The 24493-nt window shown below is 40.5% G+C and overlaps 1 protein-coding gene across 13 annotated transcripts in view; it reads left to right on the top strand.

The window, feature by feature from the left end:
* The window catches only part of tenm4 (teneurin transmembrane protein 4), a 2250110-nt gene that overhangs the window by 1810338 nt on the left and 415279 nt on the right, over nucleotides 1-24493 (top strand). For all 13 annotated transcript variants that reach the window (XM_087988070.1, XM_087988077.1, XM_087988076.1 and 10 more), the window contains one exon: nucleotides 2418-2681. In XM_087988070.1, the coding sequence (XP_087844196.1) occupies nucleotides 2418-2681 (264 nt within the window). The remainder of the gene's footprint in view (nucleotides 1-2417; nucleotides 2682-24493) is intronic.

Here is a 24493-nt window from a genome sequence, read left to right on the forward strand (position 1 = left end):
AAAATGAGCCAATCATTGGTATATGTTTGAAAATGATCCCAAATGCAGAATTCAAGAAGTAGAATGAACAGGATATAAAAATTATTATTTTATTGTACTTGGGCAGACCTGTAGTTCAGAAACAGCATTTGTAATTCAATGCGTATGTCCCTCAGTTGGTGCTTTTCATCAAATGCTCTCTATTTTATTTCTAAAATGATGAATGTTCTCAGCCTTAATTGTTTTCCTTATCTTTCCATTTCAAACATGTACCATCTTTCGTTGATGCATTTAAACTTGATTTGTCCATTCACTTTAAATTATTTACAGTGTAGAAACAGCCCCTTCGGCCCAACTAGTCCACGCCGACCCGCCGAAGCGCAACCCACCCAGACCCATTCCCCTATATTTACCCCTTCACCTAACACTATGGGCAATTTAGCGTGGCCAATTCACCTAACCTACACATTTTTGGATTGTGGGAGGAAACCGGAGCACCCAGAGGAAACCCACGCAGACACGGAGAGAATGTGCAAACTCCACACAGAGAGTCGCCTGAGGCAGGAACTGAACCCAGGTCTCTGGTGCTGTGAGGCAGCAGTGCTAACTGCTGTGCCACCGTGCCGCCCACTTTGTTCCCTGCAAGTTTCAGCCATGCTCCATTTTCATTCTAGAGGTCATCAGAATGTTAAGTTAGGGTTAAATCTATCACTGCCCATAAGCACATACATGTGTCAATAAATTCTTAATTCTCTCTCTCTTCTCTGGTATAATCAAATTCAGCCTCTCTTTGTCTGCTGTTTATGCTTAAGTTTCTGTAATAAAGTATGGGAATTTCTTTACTGTAGCTTTTCCAATAGCATGATGTCCTTCTTAAAACCTGGGCAGAGACCAGAAGTATATGCAGTACTTCATACTGGAACTAACCAGTGCACTAACTAGGTTTGCTATTGTATCCTGTAATTTCTGATTGTGATTTTCATACTCGATACTTCATACTTAAGATCCTGCCTGCCTTTTTTGCTGCTCACACACAAATGCTAATTATTTCAACAAACTGTCCACAACTGGCTCTCTGTCCTTTTGTTAAGCTGAATCCTAATACAATTTAACTTCCAAATCCAATAGTTATTTCTTCAACAAAAAAAAAGCTGCTTGAAAGCTCAGCCAATCTGGCAGCATCTGTGAAGAGAAAATAAACTTATCATTTCGGGTCCAGTGATGCTTCCTCAGAACAATTCTGAGGAAGGGTCACCAGACCCAAAATATTATCTGTGATTTCTCTTCACAGATGCTGCCAGACCAGCTGAGCTTTTCCAGTTTATGTTTCTGATTTACAGCATCTGCCGGTTTTTACTTATTTCTCCAATCCTTGTCTCATTGCTTTGCACTTGTCAACAAGAAATTTGCTTAATCCAATATATCAAGAGCCTTCTGGAATTGTTGGGCCTGATTTTGATTTGTTTTTACAGCAGCTACCAACATCTTGGTGCTGTCACCAGTTTGACATGTCCACTTCCAAATTATTGTTATTTGTTTTGATTGGCTAAGGTTACAAAGTTGGATACTCTGATTTTTCCCTGCGGTATATATTCCTGAAAAATCCCTTCAATGCAGCCAGCTGCCACTCCATTTCAATAACTGGCAGTTTATTCCATATGTTTCTATTTTACAGATTAATCTTCTATGGGTAGTGCTGAAGTTATTCAAATGCTTTGATGTTATATTAAATCATTCTAACCACAAACTCTGTCTTGCACTATACATGAAGAGCTGTACTTTGCATTATCAGTCCAAACAGGTTTCCTAGCATTGATATTATGTATCTTTTCCAACTGTGTAAATTGACTTTATAATTATGGCATTATGTGATTTAAATAAGCCTTTTATTCAAGAATTGGTCTCGCCATTTATTATTGCTGACCTTGGGGCTGTATATATTTCTCCAAGCATTTTGTTCAGTTAAATAAATTTTTCTTCAATACTGTATAAATACATTCCAATAGACTGTCATTAAATGTTGATTATTTGCGTGTTTCTTCACTTATCTGCACCGAAAGGACATCAGTGTTCTCAACCTTTTCAAAGCTTTCAATTCCCCCTTCTCATCAGTCATTGACCTATTTCTCAAAGGTGCTAATTGACTTCAAATCATTTACTGCTTTAAAGTAACATCACACTTATAAAAATATAAGAACTTTGTGATGTTCCAGTGCTTTCATTTTAGCCAGCAGTGAATAGCTGTTTGCTTAGCTTTTTCATCCTGCTCCCAAGAGTTGTATTTCATGAAAAGTATCGAAGTGAAGACAGGAATGTCTGGAACTGGAGTTTGGGGTGGGATCATCTAATTACATTGTTAAATTATTTAATTTGTTTTGCACAACTGAAAAATAGAAGCATTTACAATATTTTCTGATAAACTGAATATTGTTTTCTAGGCTCAAACTTTTCACTCCGAGAGTTAGGACTGACCGAAGCTACACCTCATCCTGGCACTGGATATCGGACAGATTTAGGGCTGTCACACCCCGGATACTCCATAAGTGCACGCTCTGACACAGAAACAGATGGGGTCATGTCTCCTGAAAATGCAATGAGGCTTTGGGGACAAAATGTTAAATCAACACGAAGCTCCTGCCTATCCAGTCGGGCAAATTCTGCACTCACTCTTACTGACACAGAACTTGAGAATACAGAAAATGGTAAGAAACTAAAATTGAATTTATATTCCATTTGCCAGAAGTTATTTGAATAAAGGATCTCTGAATTATATTGTTAGCATTACAAATAGTGCTGTGTTTGCATTTAAAGATCAGAACAGTTGAACTAGAATGGAACTCAGTTTTATCAAAGCTGTTCTAAGTAGTCGAGGAGGAGTGAAATGATTTCCAAAGAACTGTGGATGCTGTAAATCAGAAACAAAATCATGAGTTTCTGGAATGGCTCAACAGACCTGGCAGCATTTGTGAAGAGAAATCAGAGTTAACATTTTGGGTCCCTTCCAAGAGTCACTGGATCCAAACTATAACTCTGATTTCTCTCCACAGATGCTGTCAGTCCTGCTGAGCTTCTCCAGCAATTTCTGTTTTTGTTAGTGGAATGGTTTCACCTATTTTCCCACACCTATTTTGATTGTCACAGAGATTTTGAATAAATCGTGTCAAAGAATGTGTTTGCCAGCTCAGCATGTATTTGTTTGTTTATGTTTGGATGATAAAGCATTAGCCAGACAGGACTTTTGATTTTAGTAAGTAACAGCTTACTTTAAAAACATCAAAATATAAAAATATGCCCTAAATTCTGCAACTCGCAGGCATGCTCAAACAAAATATGCAGAAATGCAAATTACATAGCACAGGAGGTTAACTGTGGACAGGTTGAATTTAAAGTGCATGAGCATTCATTGATTGTAGCTGGCTGTCTGGTGTGGCTCGAAGTATCGCCAGCTTTGGTCTTCAGCTGGCAATTTAAGGTTGCAGCTGAGTCTTCTCTTCTGGAAGTGCTGCCATGGAAACCTTTTAAAGCTCCCTGTCTGTGTGTGGGAATGTAGACATCATGAAACTTGGTAGATGGATGGCCATCTTAGGTGCAGCTGCTGAGAGAGAGAAAGAAAGCAGGTTTTCTTAGTCGCTGGAGGCTTCAGCTAGCCCTAATGCAAGTAGCACACATGGCGTGGCTGGTCATGTGACTTCTCTTTAACTGTGACAGACATTTAAAACTCCAGCATCTACACCAAAATGGTAGTTATTTTTATTTAACTTCTTCACAGTGATGTTTTAAAATTGAGAAATTGTATCTAAGCAATTAACTTCTGTATGACCACTCTCATGGCTGACTCTAGTGAATTTCTGTTTGTGATAAGGCAGTTAGGGAGCAGTTAACAGCTCTCCAGGGCTTTATTGTTTCTGGTAACATCTTTATACACTCTCCGTCTCAATCCCGATGGAGTGGAATGTGGACTATATAGCTATGCAAATTGACAGCATTTCTATTATAATTCCAGTTAATGCCCTTGATTCATTAAAGATTGCCTTTTAAAGACAGTCTACTGTCTGCCTGCAGCTGATGAATTTAAAACTATATTTGATGTAGCGCATCTTCATGACACAACCTGCATTTTTTTATCAAAGACTTCCTGAAGAAAAAACAGTATTGAACGCTTTTGTCAGCATAACATGATGACAAAGATCACATCAAATGCATCAGTGCATTACTTGCTCATGACACATACTGCAATGAAAATGACACGTGCCTGCACTGACCCCTCTCCTGGGCAAAAAGTGAATGTCTTTTAAACTTAAAGAAGGCGAACACAAAATTCAATGTGCTATTATCAAAACATGCCAAATTCACAACAAGGCAACAGCAAAAAAATGTATTTACATTATGTAATAAACAAGTGAAACATTCGAAAATAAAATATGAAATCAAGCCAACAGCCGAGTTTCATTAAGAAATAGGAGGTGAGATGGCCAAAGAGGTATATGATTGATTTCAAGGATTGTCTTAAAGGTGGAAATTGGGATAGTTGTGAAGAGTTATAGGGTGGTCATTCCAGAGATTTAGTGTATGCAACTGAAGGCATGAACATCAAAGGTAAAATGATTAAAATTGAAGATGTTTAAAAGACCAAAGCTAGGGGCCACAAAAGGATTTGAAAACAGGGATTTAAATATTTTCATCAAAGCATTATTTGACTGGAGAACAATATAAATACAGGAGTGATAGGTGAGTGGATCTTCGTGTGCATTAACATATGAGCAGCAGAGATTTAGAGTGATCTTAATTTTACGGGTTATAAAACATTATAGGCCAATCAGGAGTGCTTTGCCAATTCTATAGGCATCAATGGTATAAGTGAGGGCTTTAGCTGCAACAGACCTGAGGCAGGGGTGAAGTTGGGTGATGTAACAGAGGTGGGATAAAATGGGTCTTTGGGGTGATACAAGTATTGATTTTGGATGTACAGCTTAGGGCGAAATGTGACACCACTGATGCATTAAGCAAATTAGAAGCTGCAGTGAACAGAGGGACAAAGGCTAGATGGAGCACTAATCAATAATAAAACAGTTTTTTGAATGACCAATACAATTCATGCTTGGGTGGCTGTTTCTTCTATTTTCTGTATCTGCTTGACTCTTTCTGTAGGTTCCATGGATGTAATTTAATATTTACCAAACCTCTTAAGTTAAAGAGGTAACAGTCCTTTCTTTTATCATTTCTTTCAATACAAATACAAACTAAATTTTCACAGTGTTTCACATCCTTTGATAATGTACAAAACTATTCCTGTCACACATTGCATCTTCCTCTTGTTTAATTTATTGTTATCTAAATTCATGACAGCTTCTTGACTCTCAAAGTTGTCTTTTCAATGAATTAGCTTAAATAGTTCACTGATCATCCTGTCCTTTTTCGGTCATCCCATTAGTTCAATTAATTTCCCAAATATTTCAAAATCTCTGACTATTCATTCATTATATTCACCAATTCTGGTTCCTGCACAAGAGCATAAAAAGTACTGATCAATGTTTCATAGCTGTCTCTCGAAATCACACTTTGTAAACCCATTATGTCTTGTTTGGCATCTTGTCTCATTTCACACCAATGATTTTGCTAGCTCTCATAAGGAATGCTTATTGTAGCTGGCATTATGTTCATTATTAAGCATCCTGAACCAAAATTATCTCAACTTGGAATGTATCTGATTACAATTAGTGCTGTAACATGAGCCTTTTGAATAAGAGCATCATAATATGTACCTTCTTCCAGTAGACATTCCTTTCGATCCCTTTGACTAGGAAGTCTCTTGTAGCTTTTTCCCATTCAATTCTTTTACATCTTGTGACATAAATACAGCAATCCTTATGAAAAGAAGTCTTCCTTTTTTTTCATTCACCTTGATTTTGACAATCTTCAAAAATAACTGTCCCCAATCTGTTCTCCCATTATGATTATCATTACATTTATTCTTTTTGGCTCTTTCTAATAATCTGTACCTTTTTCTATGACCTGTTTCTATTTCCTGATGTTACTTTATCTATCATACTCAATGTATCTATAATAAGATTTATCACTATTTTGCAACCTTTCATTTTGTTTCTTTCTCACGCCACCTTCATCTTTGGAAAATTGTTTTGCTGGTTGTATCCTTAATTAAAGTAACATATCCTACCCTTAATAATACTGTCTTCTTATCCTTATATCATTGAGACATAATTCCCTATCCAATTAACAATGAGAGTAATAGTGCATTCCATTATTTATCTACAAAAGGTATAGCAACCTCAGGCCAGATAAGTTGTGTGACAGATCTCAAAAATGTCAAAAAGATTGCTGTCATAATTACAAGGAGAAAGTGAGATCTGCAGATGCTGAGGATCAGAGTCAAGAGTGTGGCGCTGGAAAAGCACAGCAGGTCAGGCAGCATCCGAGGATCAGGCGAATCGACATTTCGGGCATAAGCTCTTCATCAGGAATGAGGCTTGTGGGCTGGGGAGAAGGTAATTGAGAATGCAATAGGTAGATGAAGGTGGGGGAGAAGGTAATAAGTCGGAGAGGAGGGTGGAGCAGATGGGAAAGACAATGGACAGGTCAAGAGGGCGGTGCTGAGTTGGAGGCTTGGGACTGGAATAAGATGGGTGAGGGGCAATGAGGAAACTGGTAAAATCCATATTAATCCTATGTGGTTTTAGAGTTCCAGGGCAGAAGATGAGGCATTCTTCCTCCAGGCATTGGGTGGTTAGGGTTTGATGATGGAGGAGGCCCAGGATCTGCATGTCCTTGGTGGAGTGGGAGGGGGAGTTGAAGTATTCAGCCATGGGGCAGCGGGGTTGGTTGGTGCAGGTGACCCAGAGATGTTTTCTGAAACAATCTGCAAGTTGGGGTCCTGTCTCCCCAGTGTAGAGGAGACCACATCGGGTACAATGGATACAGTAGGTGACATTTGTGGAAGTACAGGTGCATCTATGATGGATGTGGAAGGACCCTTTGGAGTTTGGATGGAGGTGAGGGGGAAGGTGTGGGCTCATGTTTTGCACTTCCTGTGGTGGCAGGGGAAGGTGCCAAGAGTGTGGGCTGGTGGGTGGGGGGGGGGGGGGGGGGGGGGGGGTGCTGGATCTGACAAGGGAGCCACGGAGGGATTGGTCTCTCCAAAAGGCTGATAAGGGTGATATATCCCTCATGATGGGGTCTGTTTGTAGGTAGCAGAAGTGGCGGAGGATGATGCGATGTATACGGAGGTTGATGGGGTGGAAGGTGAGGACCGGGGGATTCTGTCCTTGTTGTGATTGGAGGGGTGGGGTTCAAGGACGAAGGTGGAGGAAGTGGAGGAAATGTGCTGGAGGGCATCGTCAACCACATGGGAGGGGAAATTGGGATCTTTGAAGAAGGAGGCCATCTGGGATTTTCTATGGTGGAATTGGTCATCCTGGGAACAGATGTGGCAGAGGAATTGGAAATAAGGGATGGCATTTTTACAGGATGCACAGTGGGAAGAGGTGTTGTCCAGGTAGCTATGGGAGTCTGTGGGTTTGTAGTAGATATCTCTGTTAGTCGGTCGCTAGAGAGGTCTAGGAAGAGGAAGGAGGTGTCCAAGATGGTCTAGGTGAATTTGAGGTCAGGTTGAAAGGTGTTAGTGAAGTTAATGAACTGTTCAACCTCCCCATGGGAGCATGAGGTGATGCCGATATAATCATCAATGTCGCATAGGAAAGGGTGGGGATGGTGCTAGTGTAGCTGTGAAATATGGACTGTTTGACGTACCCGACAAAGAGACATGGCATTGTGGGGCCCATGCAGGTGCCCATGACTACACCTTTAAATTGGAGGAAGTGGGAGGATTGGAAGGAGAACCACTTAAAGGTGAGGACCAATTCAACCAGGCAGATGAGGGTATCAGTGGAAGGGTACTGGTTTGTAAGAAGAGAGGAAGAAACATAGGGCTTGGAGGCCTTTGTCATGGTGGATAGATGTTTACAGGGACTGGCTTTCCATGGTGAAGATGAGGCGTAGGGGATCAGAAAACAGAAGTCTTGGAGGAGGTAGAGGGCATGGGTGGTATCCAAAACATTGGTGGTGAGTTCCTGGACTAATGGGGACAGGACGGTGTCAAGGCATGCAGAGCTGAGTTTAGTGGGGGAGGAGTAGGCTGAGACAATGGGTTGACCGGGGAAGTCAGGTTTATGAATCTTTGGTAGGAGGTAGAATTAGGCGTTGCGGGGTTCAGGGACAATGAGGTTGGAGGCTGTGGGTGGGAGATCCCCTGAGGTGATGAGGTTGTGGATGGTCTGGGAGGTGATGGTTTGGTGATGGGAGATGAGGTCATGGTCGAGGGGGCAGTAGGAGGAAGTGTCTGCGAGTAGGCGCCAGGCACTAAAGACTAAAATTGGGCCCTTGAAGACAGAAACTGGGAAATATATTATGGGGAACAAAGAAATGGCAGAAGAATTGAATTGGTACTTCAGATCTGAGTTCACTGGGGAAGGCACAAGCAATCTCCCTGAGGTAACAGTGGCTGAAGGACCTGAACTGAAGGGAATTTATATTTGCCAGGAAATGGTGTTGGAGAGACTGTTAGGTCTGAAGATTGATAAGTCCTCGGGGCTTGATGGTCTACATCCCAGGGTATTGAAGGAGGTGGCTCGAGAAATCGTGGATGCGTGGTGATTATTTTCCAGAGTTTGATAGATTTGGGATCAGTTCCTGTGGATTGGAGGGTGGCTAATGTTGTACCAGTTTTTAAGAAAGGTGGGAGAGAGAAAGCAGGATATTATTGACCAGTTAGTCTGGTGGGAAAGATGCTGGAGTCTATTATAAAGGATGAAATTACAACACATCTGGATAGTAGTAACAGGATTGGTCAGAGTCAGCATGGATTTATGAAGGGGAAATCATGCTTGACTAATCTTCTGGGATTTTTTGAGGATGTAACTGTGAATATGAACGAGGGAGATCCAGTAGATGTAGTTTACCTGGACTTTCAGAAAGCTTTTGATAAAGTCCCACATATGAGGTTAGTGAGCAAAATTAGGGCGCATAGTATTGGGGCAAAGTACTAACTTGGATTGAACGTTGGTTGGCTGACAGGAAACAAAGAGTAGTGATAAACGGCTCCCTTTCGGAATGGCAGGCTGTGACCAGTGGGGTACCGCAGGGATCAGTACTGGGACCGCAGCTTTTTACAATATATATTAATGATATAGAAGATGGTATTAGTAATAATATTAGCAAATTTGCTGATGATACTAAGCTGGGTGGCAGGGTGAAATGTGATGAGGATGTTAGGAGATTACAGGGTGACCGGGACAGGTTAGATGAGTGGTCAGATGCATGGCAGATGCAGTTTAATGTGGATAAATGTATGGTTCTCCACTTTGGTGGCAAGAACAGGAAGGCAGATTACTACCTAAATGGAATCAATTTAGGTAAAGGGGCAGGACAAAGAGATCTAGGTGTTCTTGTACACCAGTCAATGAAGGTAAGCATGCAGGTACTGCAGGTAGTGAAGAAGGCTAATAGCATGCTGGCCTTCATAACAAGAGGGATTGAGTATAGAAGCAAAGAGGTTCTTCTGAATCTGTACAGGGCCCTGGTGAGACCACACCTGAAGTATTGTGTGCAGTTCTGGTCTCCAAATTTGAGGAAAGACATTCTGGCTATTGAGGGAGTGCAGCGTAGGTTCACGAGGACAATTCCTGGAATGGTGGGACTACCTTACCATGAAAGACTAGAGCGACTGGATTTGTATACCCTTGAGTTTAGAAGACTGAGAGGGGATCTGATTGAGACATATAAGATTATTAGAGGATTGGACACTCTGGAGGCAGGAAACATGTTTCCGCTGATGGGTGAGTGCCGAACCAGAGGACATAGCCTAAAAATACGGGGTAGACCATTTAGGACAGAGATGAGGAGAAACTTCTTCACCCAGAGAGTGGTGGCTGTGTGGAATGCTCTGCCCCAGAGGGTATTGGAGGCCCAGTCTTTGGATTCATTTAAGAAAGAGTTGGATAGAGCTCTCAAAGATAGTGGAATCAAGTGTTATGGAGATAAGGCAGGAATAGGATACTGTTTAAGGATGATCAGCCATGATCATATTGAATGGTGGTGCAGGCTCGAGGGGCAGAATGGCCTACTCTTACACCTATTGTCTATTGTCTATTGCCTATCAGTGATGTAGAGGTCAGTGCACCAGACTACCACAGTGCCCCACTTGTCTGCCAGTTTGATGGTGATGTTGGGGTTGGAGCGGAGAGAGTGGAGGGCTGCGCATTATGAGAGCAGGAGGTTGATGTGGGTGAGGGGGCTGGATTGGTTGAGGTGGTCTATGTCCCAGCGGCAGTTAGAAATGAAGAGGTTATGGGGGGATAAAAGGCCTAGGTGAATGGGGTGTGTTGGAGGTGGATGAAAGTGACCTTGATGGGTGGGCGGGAGTCTTGATTGAAAAAGTGGGCTCAGAGACAGAGGCAGTGGAAGAAATGTTCAATGTCGCATGCGTGTCAAACTCATTAACCAGGAGTGTAGAGGGATGAAGGTGAGGCCTTTGCTGAGTACAGAACATTCATCCTCAGTGAGGTGGAAATCTGGGAAAATTGTAAAAATGCGTCAGGACCGGGAACTGGGTCTTGATTTGTTGCAGAGAGCAATCACCTGACATTGGTGGAAAATCAATAGATGTATAATAAATTAAAGAAATAAGAAATAAATACAAGGATGGAGAAGGAAATGTGAAATTGAGTGGGTGTGTTCAATATCAATTCAGACAGAAAAACTGAAATAGAAAGAAGGAAAGAAAGATTAAATTGAACTGCTCACAAGAGGAGAAAAGACTAGTGATAGTAATGTTTCTTTTAAATTTTACAGTATCATCAAAAGTTAGATCATCATCAGAGTTACAAGTTGTTATACTATCTCTGCAGAAACATCATCTTCAGGCTCACTGTTGAAATACATTGAAGTTCATCTATTTATATATGACCTAACCTCACCACAGAAAATGAATTCATGTTTACTTCAGTTTAAATATCATTTTAGGAATGCCAAATGCCAGTAAATGTCTCTGATGCTGTAAATTAGTTACTGCAGAAATTGACTCTCATTTCTTCAGGTTCTAATATTTTTAATGATGGAACTGTAAATTTAAAAGAAGCATTACTATCACTTGTCTTTTCTCCTCTTGTGAGCAGTTCAATTTAAGCTTTCTTTCCTTCTTTCTATTTCAGTTTTTCTGTCTGAATTGATATTGAAGACACCCACTCAATTTCACATTTCCTTCTCCATCCTTGTATTTATTTCTCATTTCTTTAATTTATTATACGCCTATTGATTTTTCTCTAATGTCAGGTGATTGCTGTCTGCAACAGATCAAGTCTCGCTTCCAGAACTTGTCACACAAAAAAAACTGTACAAATCTAAACATGCAAGAGCAAGTCGCACAAATCGCAGTGCTGCTTTTGATCTCCACAGAACCTTGAAAGTTGTGGCTGAGTCCACAACATAGTTCTCAGCTGCATTGTTCAAAGTATGACATTGATTCCTATGTTTCCTATGGAAGATCTCCTTTGATTATTTGAATGAAGAATCTGTCATTGGTTTTGACATTTTTAAAAGCTTTAGTAAGATCTGACATAGGAACATGGACACCTTCTCTTGAGTCCATCAAAGCTATGCATGGAGATAAATTTTGCTTTGAAATCAGTCTGTCTTAGATCTGATTTTTTTTTTCTCATCAATTTAGAATTACTCCAGGGTTACCCTCACCTTTGCTCTGTTCCTTCTTCACATTAATGGCTCCATTCATTTATCCTCCAGTGCTATCTATACTTTGAATAATAATGCCATTTTATGTTCATCAGGTTATTTCTGAAAATGAGCCTAAGCCTTCAGTCCTCCCATAGTGCAAAAGCCCAATCACAACATCTTGATTCCCATAATGCTATCCAATTGGACTGTAACCTCGACTACTAATTTACTTGGAAATGCCACTATTCTGCTGCTGGGACTGTGATGAATCAGAAACCAAAGCTTGTAAGATGTATGTTGAAGGTGTTTTTGCTCCCACTTGCAGCAAGTTCAGCCAACAAGATCAGAACAGCTCTGACTAAATTCCAGACCCTGTTCCTATCATTCCTTCAAAGAAAAAGTTTTAAATTTTTTTTCATTTGGCACATCAAAGCTAATATCCCTGACTTTGAACTCATGTTGGTTTCATATTTCAGCACTCTGTCTTGCTGCCATATCTGACTTTAACTCTCATCTCAAATAGTACCAGCCCCTCAATATTAAATCTGCATTTTACAAGTATGTATTCTTTTTTTATACCAAGTTCTGAAATTTTAAGTTCGACCAGGACCAAATTTTAAATATTGCTCTCATGTTTGGGGAGGCTCCATTAATTTATTTTAATTCTCAGTTGTGTTCCTTCTAGAATCATCAAAATATAGAAACGTTCATTTAGCATCATCTGACTACTCATTTACTTTTTTCCCTTTTGCTTTGCATTTTCAACTACAAGCTTTATGTCTGAGCAATGGTGCTTTAATTCTCAAAAGCAATGAGAGTTAAATTGATAAGCCCCAAAAATAGTGTGGGGATCATGATGTGCAGTTACCAACGTTAAAATGCGGACAGCATGCTGACTTTGTGTTTGCTCATTGTAGTTATTTCTATGTGCCACAAACTCCAACCACAATGTTAAATTTCTGCACGCAACAGCAATGGCCCATCATTGATATATGCCAGTACAAGTAAAAACTAAGAATCAAACAGTGTGGCACTGCAAAAGCACAGCAGGTCAGACAGAGTCAATGTTTCTGGCATAAACCCTTCATCAGGCTTCTGCCCAAACCATCGACTTTCCTGCTCCTCGGATGCTGTCTAACCTGCTGCGCTTTTCCAGCACCACACTTTTCGACGCTTACTCTCCAGCATCTGCAGCCCTCATTTTCTTCAAGTAAAAACTAACCCATGCTACTTAAAGCCACCATGCACCTTTTAAAGAGAAAATAATTTGTGGTTGGAGTAGATCTTAACAATCATGGAAGACAATAATCTAATTTTGAAAGCATTAAAGAATAGCACAGGCTGCAAAGTGATTGGATACACCATTTGATGTCCTTGTAGAGGAAGTGCAAAGTAGGAAAGCTTTCATATACTTATCACTGAAATTCAGTAGCTTTTGAGTTACCAAAGAAGTATGAGAAGCTATGGGTTATGAATAAATGGAATTATCTCACAAGGGTTGGTGTCAGTGGGATAGGGAGAGTATGAGCTTTGAAAGCAAAAGAAAGGTTGTACATTTCATTCTTGTATTTTATTCCTTGGATACATTATTAGATCCCTAAGGCATGCTTTCCACTTCATTTCCCCTAGAATTCAGCTACCTTCTCAACTGTTCCTGGGTCACCCAGCATAATACATTTGAGGAGTGCAGCAGGATGTTTTTCAATGTTGGGTTCTTGAAACCAGCATTTCCTTGTGCCTGAGTGCCCCACCCAAAAATGAAACTTGGAGTCATTGAATGTAGACATAAAGACTGCTGTCTTTGCACATAAGAGATTAGTATGTAAACTTAAAACACATGGGACTGGGGTTAGTGTACTGACATGGCTACAGAACCTATTGGCAGTCAAAAGACAAAGTGTAGAAATTAAGGGATCTTCTTTCAAATGGCAGCCAGTAATTAGTAGTGTACAAGAGTGATTAGTGCTCGACTCCGAATATTGAAATGCACAATTATGATTTAGGTGAGAGATGTGGATGGAAATGTAACATTTCCACGTTTGCAGACAGCCACAAAGCTGGGTGGGAGGGTGAGCTGTGAGGAGGATGCACACATGTTCCACTGCAATTTGGACTAAGTAAGTGAGTGGGCAAATTGATGGCAGATTAAGTATAATGTGGATCAATATTATCCACTTTGGTAGCAAAAACAGAAAGATGGATTATTATCTGAATGATGGTGTACTGGGAAAGGGGAAACTGCAGCAGCATCTGAGTGTCCTCGTACAGTCACTGAAAGTAAGCATGAGGTGTAGCAGTCAATGAAAATATGTTTGCCGTCATAGCAAGAGACTTTGAGTACTGGAGCAGGGATGTCTTGCTGTTATTGTACAGAGCTTTGGTGAGACCACACCTGAAGGATTGTGTGCAGTTTTCACCTCTTCAGAGGCAGCAGTTTTCATTTCTTCAGAGGTGGCTCATAGATCAGTACTGCTGCCTCACAATGCCAGGGACCCAGCTTCAGGTGTCTGTGTGGAGTTTGTACATTCGCCCTGTGTCTGCGTGGGTTTTCTCCATGTGCTCTAGTTTCGTCCCACAGTCCAAAAATGTGTGGGCAAGGTGGATTGGCTATGCTAAAATTGCCCATAGTGTCCATCGAAATGTAAAATTAAGTGGGAAATGCAGGGTTACAAACTTAAGGTAGGGAAGTGAGTCTGGGTGGGATGTGCTGTGGAGAGTCAATGTGGACTTGTTGGGCCAAATGGCTGAAGGTCCACACTGTAAGAATTCTCTGATTCAGCTGAGGAAGCATGTTCTTTGGAAGGAGTGCAACAAAGGTTTATCAATCTGATTCCTGGAATGGTAGGACTGAAGTATGAAGAGAGATTGGATCAGCCAAGGCTATATTCACTAGAGTTATAAGCATTAGAGGTACCTTATACAAATCTACAAAATTCTAACAGGACTAAACAGGGTAAACACAAGATGGATGTTCCTGATGGTGGTGGGGTCCAGTCTAAGGATGCAGGGTAGACCATTTAGGACTGAGCTGAGGAGGAATTTATTCACCCAGGGACTGATGAGCCTGTGGAAGTCTCTACCATAGAAAGTGGTTGAAGCTAAAAGGTAGTTAGATATAATTCTTAAGGTTGAAGAGATCAAAGGGTATGAGGAGAAAGCAGGATCAGGATTTACTCAGTTGGATGATCAGCCATGACCATATTAATGGCACATCCAGCTTAAATGGCTGAATGGATGACGCGAGCTCTGATTTCTATATTTCTATTATCTTCCAGTGTAAGTATCATCCACCTTTTTTTCTCTGTAAAACAATCTAAACCTTCCTTTGATCTCTAACAATCAATCCACTCAGGCTTAATCTAAGACAGGCTGCTGAATAGATCACATGATGCCCTACTTTTATCCTAATTGTAAAGCTCAGTCTCCAAAATATACCAATCTTATCAACTTCATTATCATAATGCAAAAACTATAATAGGTTACAAGTTTAACATTTATGCTAATTCAAGGCCCAAGGTTAAAAATTCACAATGCCTGAGTATTACTGTATACTTCTGTTCTTCTGGATATAAACACAAGGGATTGTTTTCCTCCTCCAAGTAGACAGAAATGAATTAAACTCTGCCAATATTGTGTGATGTGTTGTAAATCTGGCTCTTACTGTGGAGCATCACTGAGATTTAAGTTTCTGCTGCTGAGCGTGTCATTTAATGGGTAGTAACTTCAGCAGGACCAACTTCTTTCCAGCTATCAAAGTAATTTGTTTTATGCTGAATCAACGAAACAAAGAAATAAAAAAAGATAAATAATTGAAACAATGTTTTTTCCTGGTAGGGATCACTGTGGCGCCTTTTAAATAGACAGACCTGTAAGCAGCTTAGGAATAGAAAAGTCTTGCTATAATCATGAGTTGAGCGAGCTGAAATGGTACCAGCTCTTGTGACCTAATTTTTTTAATGGAATCCCCTAGTGTTGAAACAAGTCATTCAGCCCAACAAGTCCACACCAACACTTCAAAGAGCATCCCACCCAGACCCATCCCCCTAACCTCTCCCTGTAGCTCTGCATCTCCCATGGCTAATACACCTAACCTACACGTCCCTGAACACTATGGGTAACTTAGCATGGCCAATCCACCTAACTGCACATCTTTGGACTGTGGGAGGAAACCGGAGCACCCAACAGAAACCTGCTCAGACACAGAGAGAAGGTGCAAGCTCCACACAGATGTTCTTTACATTTTTATCTTTCAAAACCTCTTGCATTATGTAACTTAAGAAGTGGGTACAGGAGAATATTATTCACAAGATAGTTTTGACAGTTTCCTGGTTTTTCACTGGGCACAGTAAAAATGGTATTGGTACTTGTTTTGATCACTCTTTAATTTGTCTGTCAGTTAAAGATTCATCATAAGTATTCTGAGAATAAGTATTCTGAGGCAAACTTCCAACAAAGAGGCAGAACAATATAAGCAGCACTGGATTCCAGATCTACTATTAACTCATAGTGGTAGAAAGCTACCTGTATTTGAATGAAGACTTTCTTGTAGGCTGTCTTGTCATTTTTAACTCAGAACCTCAAATATATAAGGTAAGAATTACATTTAATTTGTGGTCTTGGATTCACCTCCAGTCTATTAAGGAAATCAGAACATTCACGATCATTGCCCTAACTGTCTTCACAGGCCAAGCAGTCATGCCATACGGATATATTCACAATTGATTTAAGCTGTTCATGTAGCCAGGATGCCTGACACTCATTCGCTAAATTGAATCTTCCATCTAGAACTTAGGTCCGGGGTGCACTCCCATGGACTGTAAGAATGCTCCAAGGAGACATTGAAGGTTTCACTGAAGAGTTTTGATACTCACGTCATGCCCTGGGAGGAGCTAGCCCGGGACTTGGCACAACCAAAAAGTACTGTACCACTCCCTCCAGAAGGCAACACACATCAGAACCAGAGAAAAAATGTACTTAAGGAGAGGAAATCCCAAACAAGCACTTCATCCAAAACTCAAGTCTGTAGTATCCCATCTTATTTGCGAAACATACTTCCAGGCAAAGATTCATCTTAGCAACCACCTATTTACCTGTTGGTCATAGCACATGGTTATTTTCATCTTGACGGATATAGGAACAAAGCAATTAATAAAACATTGTTGAATAAATGTTGAATTTTGGGTCATATTGCTGGAATGGTAAAATGGACAGATATAGGTTCATTTGCATAGTATCATAGAATGGATACAGCAAAAAAAGGCAGCCGTTGACCTCTGTTGTTTGTGCAATTTACTTAGTCCAATATCTCTACCCTTTCTGTGGAGCGCTCCAAATATTTTCCCTTCAGTATTTTTGAGAATCACAATTAACTATGTTTTTAGCACCTTCAAAGGCAAGGCATTCCAAATCCAAGCCCTTGAATTACGAGAAAATTATACCTCATTTCACTTCTTGTTTTTTTGTCAATCACTTAAAAAGTATCAAAGTGGTACAATTTCTTTCTCTCTCAGCTCCACTATCAAACCTCCTTTTCTCTCAGGATAGCAACCCCACTCCTCTTATCTGTCCAGATAACTGAATTCCCTGAGCTCCTAAATCATTTCTGCTATTTGTGTAAAGGCTTTGTGACCTCCTTCTGGCGAGTTCCCCAGAATTGGCCACATAATATTCTACATGAGGCTGAACCAAAGTTTAGACTAGATTCCCTCCAGTATGGAAACAGGCCCTCCGGCCCAACAAGTCCACATTGACCCTCCAAGGAGCAACCCACCCAGACCATTCCCCTACTCCTAACACTCTGGGCAATTCAGCATGGCCAATTCACCTAACCTGCACATCTTTGGACTGTGGGAGGAAACTGGAGCACCCGGAGGAAACCCGGGCAGACGCAGGGAGAATATGCAAACTCCACACAGACAGTCGTCCGAGGCAGGAATTGAACCCGGATCCCTGGTGCTGTGAGGCAGCAGTGCTAACCACTGAGCCATCCTGCCACCCTAGAAAGAAATTGGAGTGAGAACAGTGACCACTCTGTCCCTGGGTGATTAATAAACGATCCTCATAACATCCTTGCTTTTGTGGTCTAAAGTGAAAAGTTTTATATTCAAAAGGGAATGGCAGTGGAGGGGGTTAACATCAAGAAATATCAACATGTGGGGAACCCAGTCTGTTTCTGATATCTTCTGCAATTAATAGGGACATGAACACAAGGAAGAATGAAACCCCTTGAAGATGTAGGGTCAGGTTTGTCATGATGTTAAATAATACTTCAGTGGAAATTTAACTTTCTACTATGACCTTAACAGCCAATGCACAGGCTTCCTTGAATTGCATTGATTGTTTTCTTGAGCCACCACTCATAATGCAAGTGCACAGCGAAAATTGACTAAACTTGAAGCTGACAGGCAAGAATGCATTTTCATAGTGAAGCAGAACAGCTACTGCTGTCGCTTTGACTTAATCCTTTTGGCATTTGAGTGACAGGGCAAGAGCAACTTTGCGAGACCATGATCTTTACTTATCTCGCTATCAAGCTAAATGCTCTTGGCTTCAGAATGGTAGCAGCTTATGTAGCCATTATTGACCTCTGAGAAGGGAACAAGAAAAGCAGCACTGAGCAGCAGTGGGACCAGGAGCAGCCAAACTGCCAACAGTGCCTGCCTTCTCCGCAGCCATATGGCAAGCGAAAGGGCAGAAGCAAAGTGCTGCAGCTTCAAAGAGGCAATATGGCCAGACAAGGTGTCCAGATAGAATGATGAACAAACAGTGGTTCCTGAGAAGGCTCAAGCTCTTACTGTAGCTCTTGGCTGACATTTGCAACCTCTTGTAACAAGACTTCCTTCCAAAAGATGAGGTTGGCACACATTGACAGTTACCACAAGCTCACCACAATCCTGAATTTCTTTGCGTCGCCATCCTTTCAAACTAAACACACTTTCTTTCCTTGACACTGAGCTTATTTACAAAATGCATCATCAGGTTTTCTCTGTCCATGATCATTTATGCTTTTGTGATAAATCAAATGATCAACCTCATTAAAGAGGTATTCTCATGCTATTATAAGGGCTTATGCCCAAAACGTCGATTCTCCTGCTCCTTGGATCCTGCCTGACATGCTGCACTTTTCCAGCAACACATTTTTCAGCTATTATAATTAAACCCAAATATTAACAGAGGAAGCATTACAAAATTAATACAATTTTAAGTCAGTAGTTAGCACTGCTGCCTCACGGTACCAGGGACCTGAGTTTAATTCCAGCCTTAGGTGACTGTGGAGTTTTCACATTCCTCCCTTGTCTGTGTGGGTTAACCCAGGTGCTCCAGTTTCCTCTCACAATCCGAAGTCCAAAGATGTGCAGGTAAGTGGATTGGCCATACCAAATTGCCCCGCCATTTCCAGGACGTGCAGTTTAGGTGGAATAGCCATGGTAAAAGCGGGAAATTCCTCATGAAGAGCTTCTGCTCGAAATGTTGACTCTCCTGCTCCTTAAATGCTGCCTGACCGGCTATGCTTTTCTCACTATATCAGTGGTGGCCATCTGAGTTGAAATTCTAGATGAGGACTTGAAGCTGGAGCCTTGTGTGACTCAGTGTTGATGTGCTTCCACTTGAGGTTGAGTTAAATGTCTATCCCTCTAGTACTTAAGAACACCAGTAAAAGTATTGATTAACATTGTTTAACAATAAAATGAACATACCATTAACAGTCTCCTTACATGAATGGAGAATCTCAATTCAGGGTAATAATAGAAAGGCTCAGTGAAGGAGGTTAATTAACTAATGAATTCCTGAGCCAGAAATGTTCTTACTCTTTCAAAAGGGACTAAGTTAATAAAATTCCTTCCTTTGCCTCTATTCATAAACTTCTGGATTCTGTACATTGTGATTAAGGTGTGTGATTTATATATAAGTTAGGTGCATTAGTCAGCGGTAAATGTAGGGGAATAGGTCTGGGTGGGTTGCTCTTCGGAGAGTCAGTGTGGACTTGTTGGGCCGAAGGGCCTGTTTCCATTCTTTAGGAAATCTAATCTAATATTTTAATAAAATATATTTTAGCGTTTGGATTTTGAATGATTAGCATGCAGATTTGTGTCTGTGTATATCAGGAGTTTAATGATTAACTTGTCAGTATTTATGAAGCTGTGATTTTTTTTTAATACCTGTATGTGAGAGGACCTGGAATGTTATTGAGATTTTTCTTTGGATTGGGAGAGTTTTGGGAGCAGACAGAATAAACACTAAAGAGCATTAGGCTGCTTTCAAATTAAAAGCATCAGAGTTTGTTTTTATTTTTGCTGAGGGGGAGCATTCATAGTTTAAAGAATTTTTGAAACTGTTTGAAACAGTTGTCCTGGAAGTTGGAAATAGGGTTACTTTGGTATGATGGTGTTGAGTTTGAGAGCTCCACACCAGTAGAACACTGGAAAGATCATTTGAAGCTGAGAAAATCTAAGCTCAGTGTGTGTGATTACTTAAGATCAGAAATTGAAAGCAACTCTTAGGTCAAACCGTTTGATGTGATAAAGAAGGGAATTCTCTTTGGTGTTTGAGTACTATACATAGATGTTGTTGGGATAGATGGAAGTTTTTTTAATTGTGTTGCCACATCTTTCAAATTGAGTTATATGTAAATAGCTTGGTTCATTTTATTATCTTTCTTTTGCAGAATGATCTATTGTTTTATTAGTAAAATCAAATCTTCAACACTGCATGCTTATGTTTCAGTGAGAGACCACATCATTGATTAAAAACAAAACAAAATGCGTTCTCTAAAGCTAAATTTCAGCTTGGACCTGATTTGTTAGTAATAGGATCAGCCAGGATCATAGCAATACATTTTAATCATTTTTCCCAAACTGCTCTAACACCTTCAGTGATTTGTGCATCTAACCCTTCTCGTTCTTCCTACCAATATGTATCACTTTGTAGCTTCAATACTCTATTGCACCAGCCATGAATCTTCCAATTAAATAATTGTTTCTAAATTCTCCTGAAGTGTATCATTATCTTCTTCACAGTTCACACTACTTTCAAGTTTGGTGTCACCTGCAGATTTTGGAATTGTCTTCTAAATACCTATTTCTAGATTTTGGTACTTTGACTCTGGATTGCTGTTTGTCCATTTTGCAGCCAGTAAGACAATTATCACAGTTCACTAAATATTTCCCTACTAACAGTTGATCCACTTGACCTAACTCATCTCTCAGAACCAGATCCATTACTTCCTTCCTTACTGATTTGGAAATGTATTGATCTAAGAAGTTCTCCTCAATATATGCGTTTAAAAACTTGTTCATCTCTGTATTTGCACTGTTATCACATGCCTATATCTTCACAAATAAAATCCTCCATTATTACTACTCTCTCATTTTTGTAACTTTCTGTAATTTCCTTGGGAATTTGCTTCTCCATCCTTTCCGAATCATTGATGGCTTATAATATACACCCACTACTTTATTGGCACATCAATTGTGCCTTAACTCTAGTCCAGTAGACTCCCTTGACTCCTCCAAGACATCCTCACTGTCCACCATAACATTATCTCTTCACCATTTTTCATCCCTATCTTTCCTGAACATCTTGTATCCAGGAATATTGAACATCCAGTTCTGCTACTTCTTTCAACCAGCTTTCTGTTATCATTGCTAACGCTATGACAAGCAGGAGACTGGAAGAACATAGCAAGCCAGGAGGTGGAGAAGTCAATGTTTCGGGTGTAACCCTTCTTCAGGACCTGAAACGTTGACTTCTCCACCTCCTGATGCTGCCTGGCTTGTTGTGTTCTTCCAGCCTCCTGCTTGTCTGCCTTGGATTCCAGCATCTGCGATTTTTTGTCTCTAAACAAATTACATTATGGCTATTTGAGTCTGTGTCCCCCCAATCTTATATGCCATGTTTTGGGTATTTCCACACATATACTGAAACCCTGAATTAGACCTATTGTCTTTGATCTTTATCTGACCCTGCTCAATGCCTTCTACACTTTTCACTTATTAGTCTTTCCCAATCTTTTATGCGTTTTGTTTCTTATCTTTAATGTAAAATCTCTTTCTAATTCCCCAAATAAATTTGTTTAAACCCTCTTCCATAGTACCAATTGTTCTTTTAAGGCAGTCAGTATCTAATTGACATTACAAGATAAGCTTCATCCATCAGAATATCAAGGACTGTTTATTCCTGGACGAATGAACCAGTCAGTGTGTGCTGTACTAGTTGCTCATGTGTTACCAGAATGTTTCAGTGGTAGTACTATGAACTTACTGTGAATGTGAGTCTGATGTCTCACAAGTGATCATGGATCTCAGCTGGAATGTAACTAGCTAGCAAATAACATGTAAAACATCTATCTTGGTTATTAAGACTGAACCTATTGTTTACTAAAAAGCTTGTGTGGGCATCTCCACTTAGTTTCAATAACATAGTCTAATATGTATAAGAAGGATTGGTGACAATGTATCTACCCGTGAAATCTCAGGTCGTTGAGAAGCATGATATTATAGGATGATGGAAGCAGTAACAGTTCAGTCTATTACAGTGCTGCTAAAATGCCAGTGATGTAATTGATTTTGGCTCAGTTCATTTGCTACTCTTCTGTGTACCGTGGTCCCAATTCCCCAGAGCCAGTCCCCAAGTACTATAATCTAAAGGCTTCCTTCCAGTTGTAGCCTAGACATTAGTATCTTTGAGGTTCTGCTTATTTATCTGCATCCTCGCTGTCTAACCTTCCCCTGCAGGACCTAATCCCTTTTTCCATCTATGGGATGCGGACAATGATCACTGACTGTTCATGTCACACCCCCCTCAGAGTTGTCTGTAACCATTCAGTGATGTCCTGAAACCCGGTAACAGGATGGCAGTACACCATCCTGAAGTCACATCTGCAGCTACAAAAACATTTTGTCTGTCCTCCTGATACTCCTTAGCAGTAGGGATTCCATGTTTCCTTCTTTTTCCTGGAACCCAGACCTTGAGCTCCTCTGGTTGATGGCTTTTCCTGTACATGTGGTTGCACGGGATCATAGAATCTCTCCAGTGTGCAAGCATGCCATTCAGCCAATCGAATCTATACCAACCCTCTGAAGAGCATCCCACACTTCCCCACCCCTGCATTTCCCATGGCCAATCCACCTAACCTGCGCATCTTTGACCTGTGGGAGAAAACCAGAACACCCGGAGGGAACCCACGCAGACACGGGGTGAATGTGTAAACTCCACACAGACAGTAGCCCAAGGCTGGAATCAAACCTGGGTCCTTGGCACTGTGAGGCAGCAGTGCTAACAGCTGAGACACCATGCTGTTCTTTGATATATGAAACATTCTGGCAATCCTCATGGCACAGAATGTATATATACCACCTTTGATTTAAACTGATTAATGTTTCATTGGGAAGAGAGGTAAAATTATGAAGTTGAATTTAGAACTTATTTGAATACTTAGATTAGACTAGATTTCCTCCAGTGTGGAAACAGGCCATTTGGCCTAACAAGTCCATACCGACCCTCCAAAGAGTAACCCACCCAGACCCATTTCCCTACACTTACCCTTGACTCAAGCACCTAACACAATGGGCAATTTTAGTGTGGCCAATTCACCTGACCTGCACATCTTTGGACAGTGGGAGGAAACCTGAGCACACAGAGGAAGCCCAGGCAGACACAGTGAGAATGTGCAAACTTGTTTGTATTCCAGTACTCTAAGACACTAAACCAATCAGCAAACATGGTACAATACTAGGGGCCTCATCGTCTCTTGGATATACTTATGAGATGGTGTCAGCATGTTTCCACATGGGTGCAATTTTGTCCCGATGACTGAGAATGCTTTTGGAAAAGTGACAGGCACGATAGATATTGCTTTTCATCTTTCACTGCAATCAGCCTTGAGGATGATAGATCCAGAATTAGAGATATACTACCGCAAAGCAAACAAAATGAGAATAAGGTTTCAAAGGGAGATACCCACGCAGGAATAAAAGAAAAAGTTATTTAATTTGAAAATCATGTGCAATTTGAACATGTAAACATAATATTCTGAAATACATTGAATGTTTCCCATAATGATATTCTGAGGAATTCATTATTTGATTAAAAGTGTGTCTTTGTGACAGAATACTTTGCAGTTTTTACTGTTACCGTGAAAATTAAATCTCCTGATTCTATTAAAAACAAAACCCTTCTAGCTCTATCAATCAATTAATCTACTCTGGACCAGATCATCCTGTCTCTGTATTGTCAGGAATTTCCTGGATGTTTGCACTTTCGATAGGCAGTTTCCCTGTTCCATGGACTCTCTGAAAAAAAGTCTCCAACTCTGAGTTAGGATGGAAGACTTCAAGTAATTTGAACATAATTATCTGGATAGCTTCCAGGGAAATATTCAACAAAGGACTTAGAAGTGCTGGATTTTGTTTTCCGTATGCATGGAATAGTGTTGTTGTAAATGCTAGGGTTTTCTGGAAAGAAAGACAATACAGAATAGACTCAGAGGAAATGAGTGAAACAATAACGTACTTGGAACCAGTGCAGGTATGTTATCAGCAAAACTTAAACAAGGACCTATCCCCACTAGTATGCTTTCAGGGTTCATAAAATGTACAGGGGCTAGTGTTAATCGATCAGATGGAGATTTATACTGGATGATGTTGTATCAAAGTGATAATTTTAAGTATATTTTAAAATGTCAAGGAGAGGGTTGGGGAAGGTTGAAGATCTTAATCCTTAGATTGGAAAGAGATTGAGGGAAATCAAGACTATTCAACTATGGATCTAAATG

The sequence above is a fragment of the Chiloscyllium plagiosum genome, unplaced genomic scaffold (assembly GCF_037043375.1).
Source record: "Chiloscyllium plagiosum isolate Xiang-an unplaced genomic scaffold, Cpla_swu_hap1 HiC_scaffold_6, whole genome shotgun sequence".
Lineage (NCBI taxonomy): Eukaryota > Metazoa > Chordata > Chondrichthyes > Orectolobiformes > Hemiscylliidae > Chiloscyllium > Chiloscyllium plagiosum.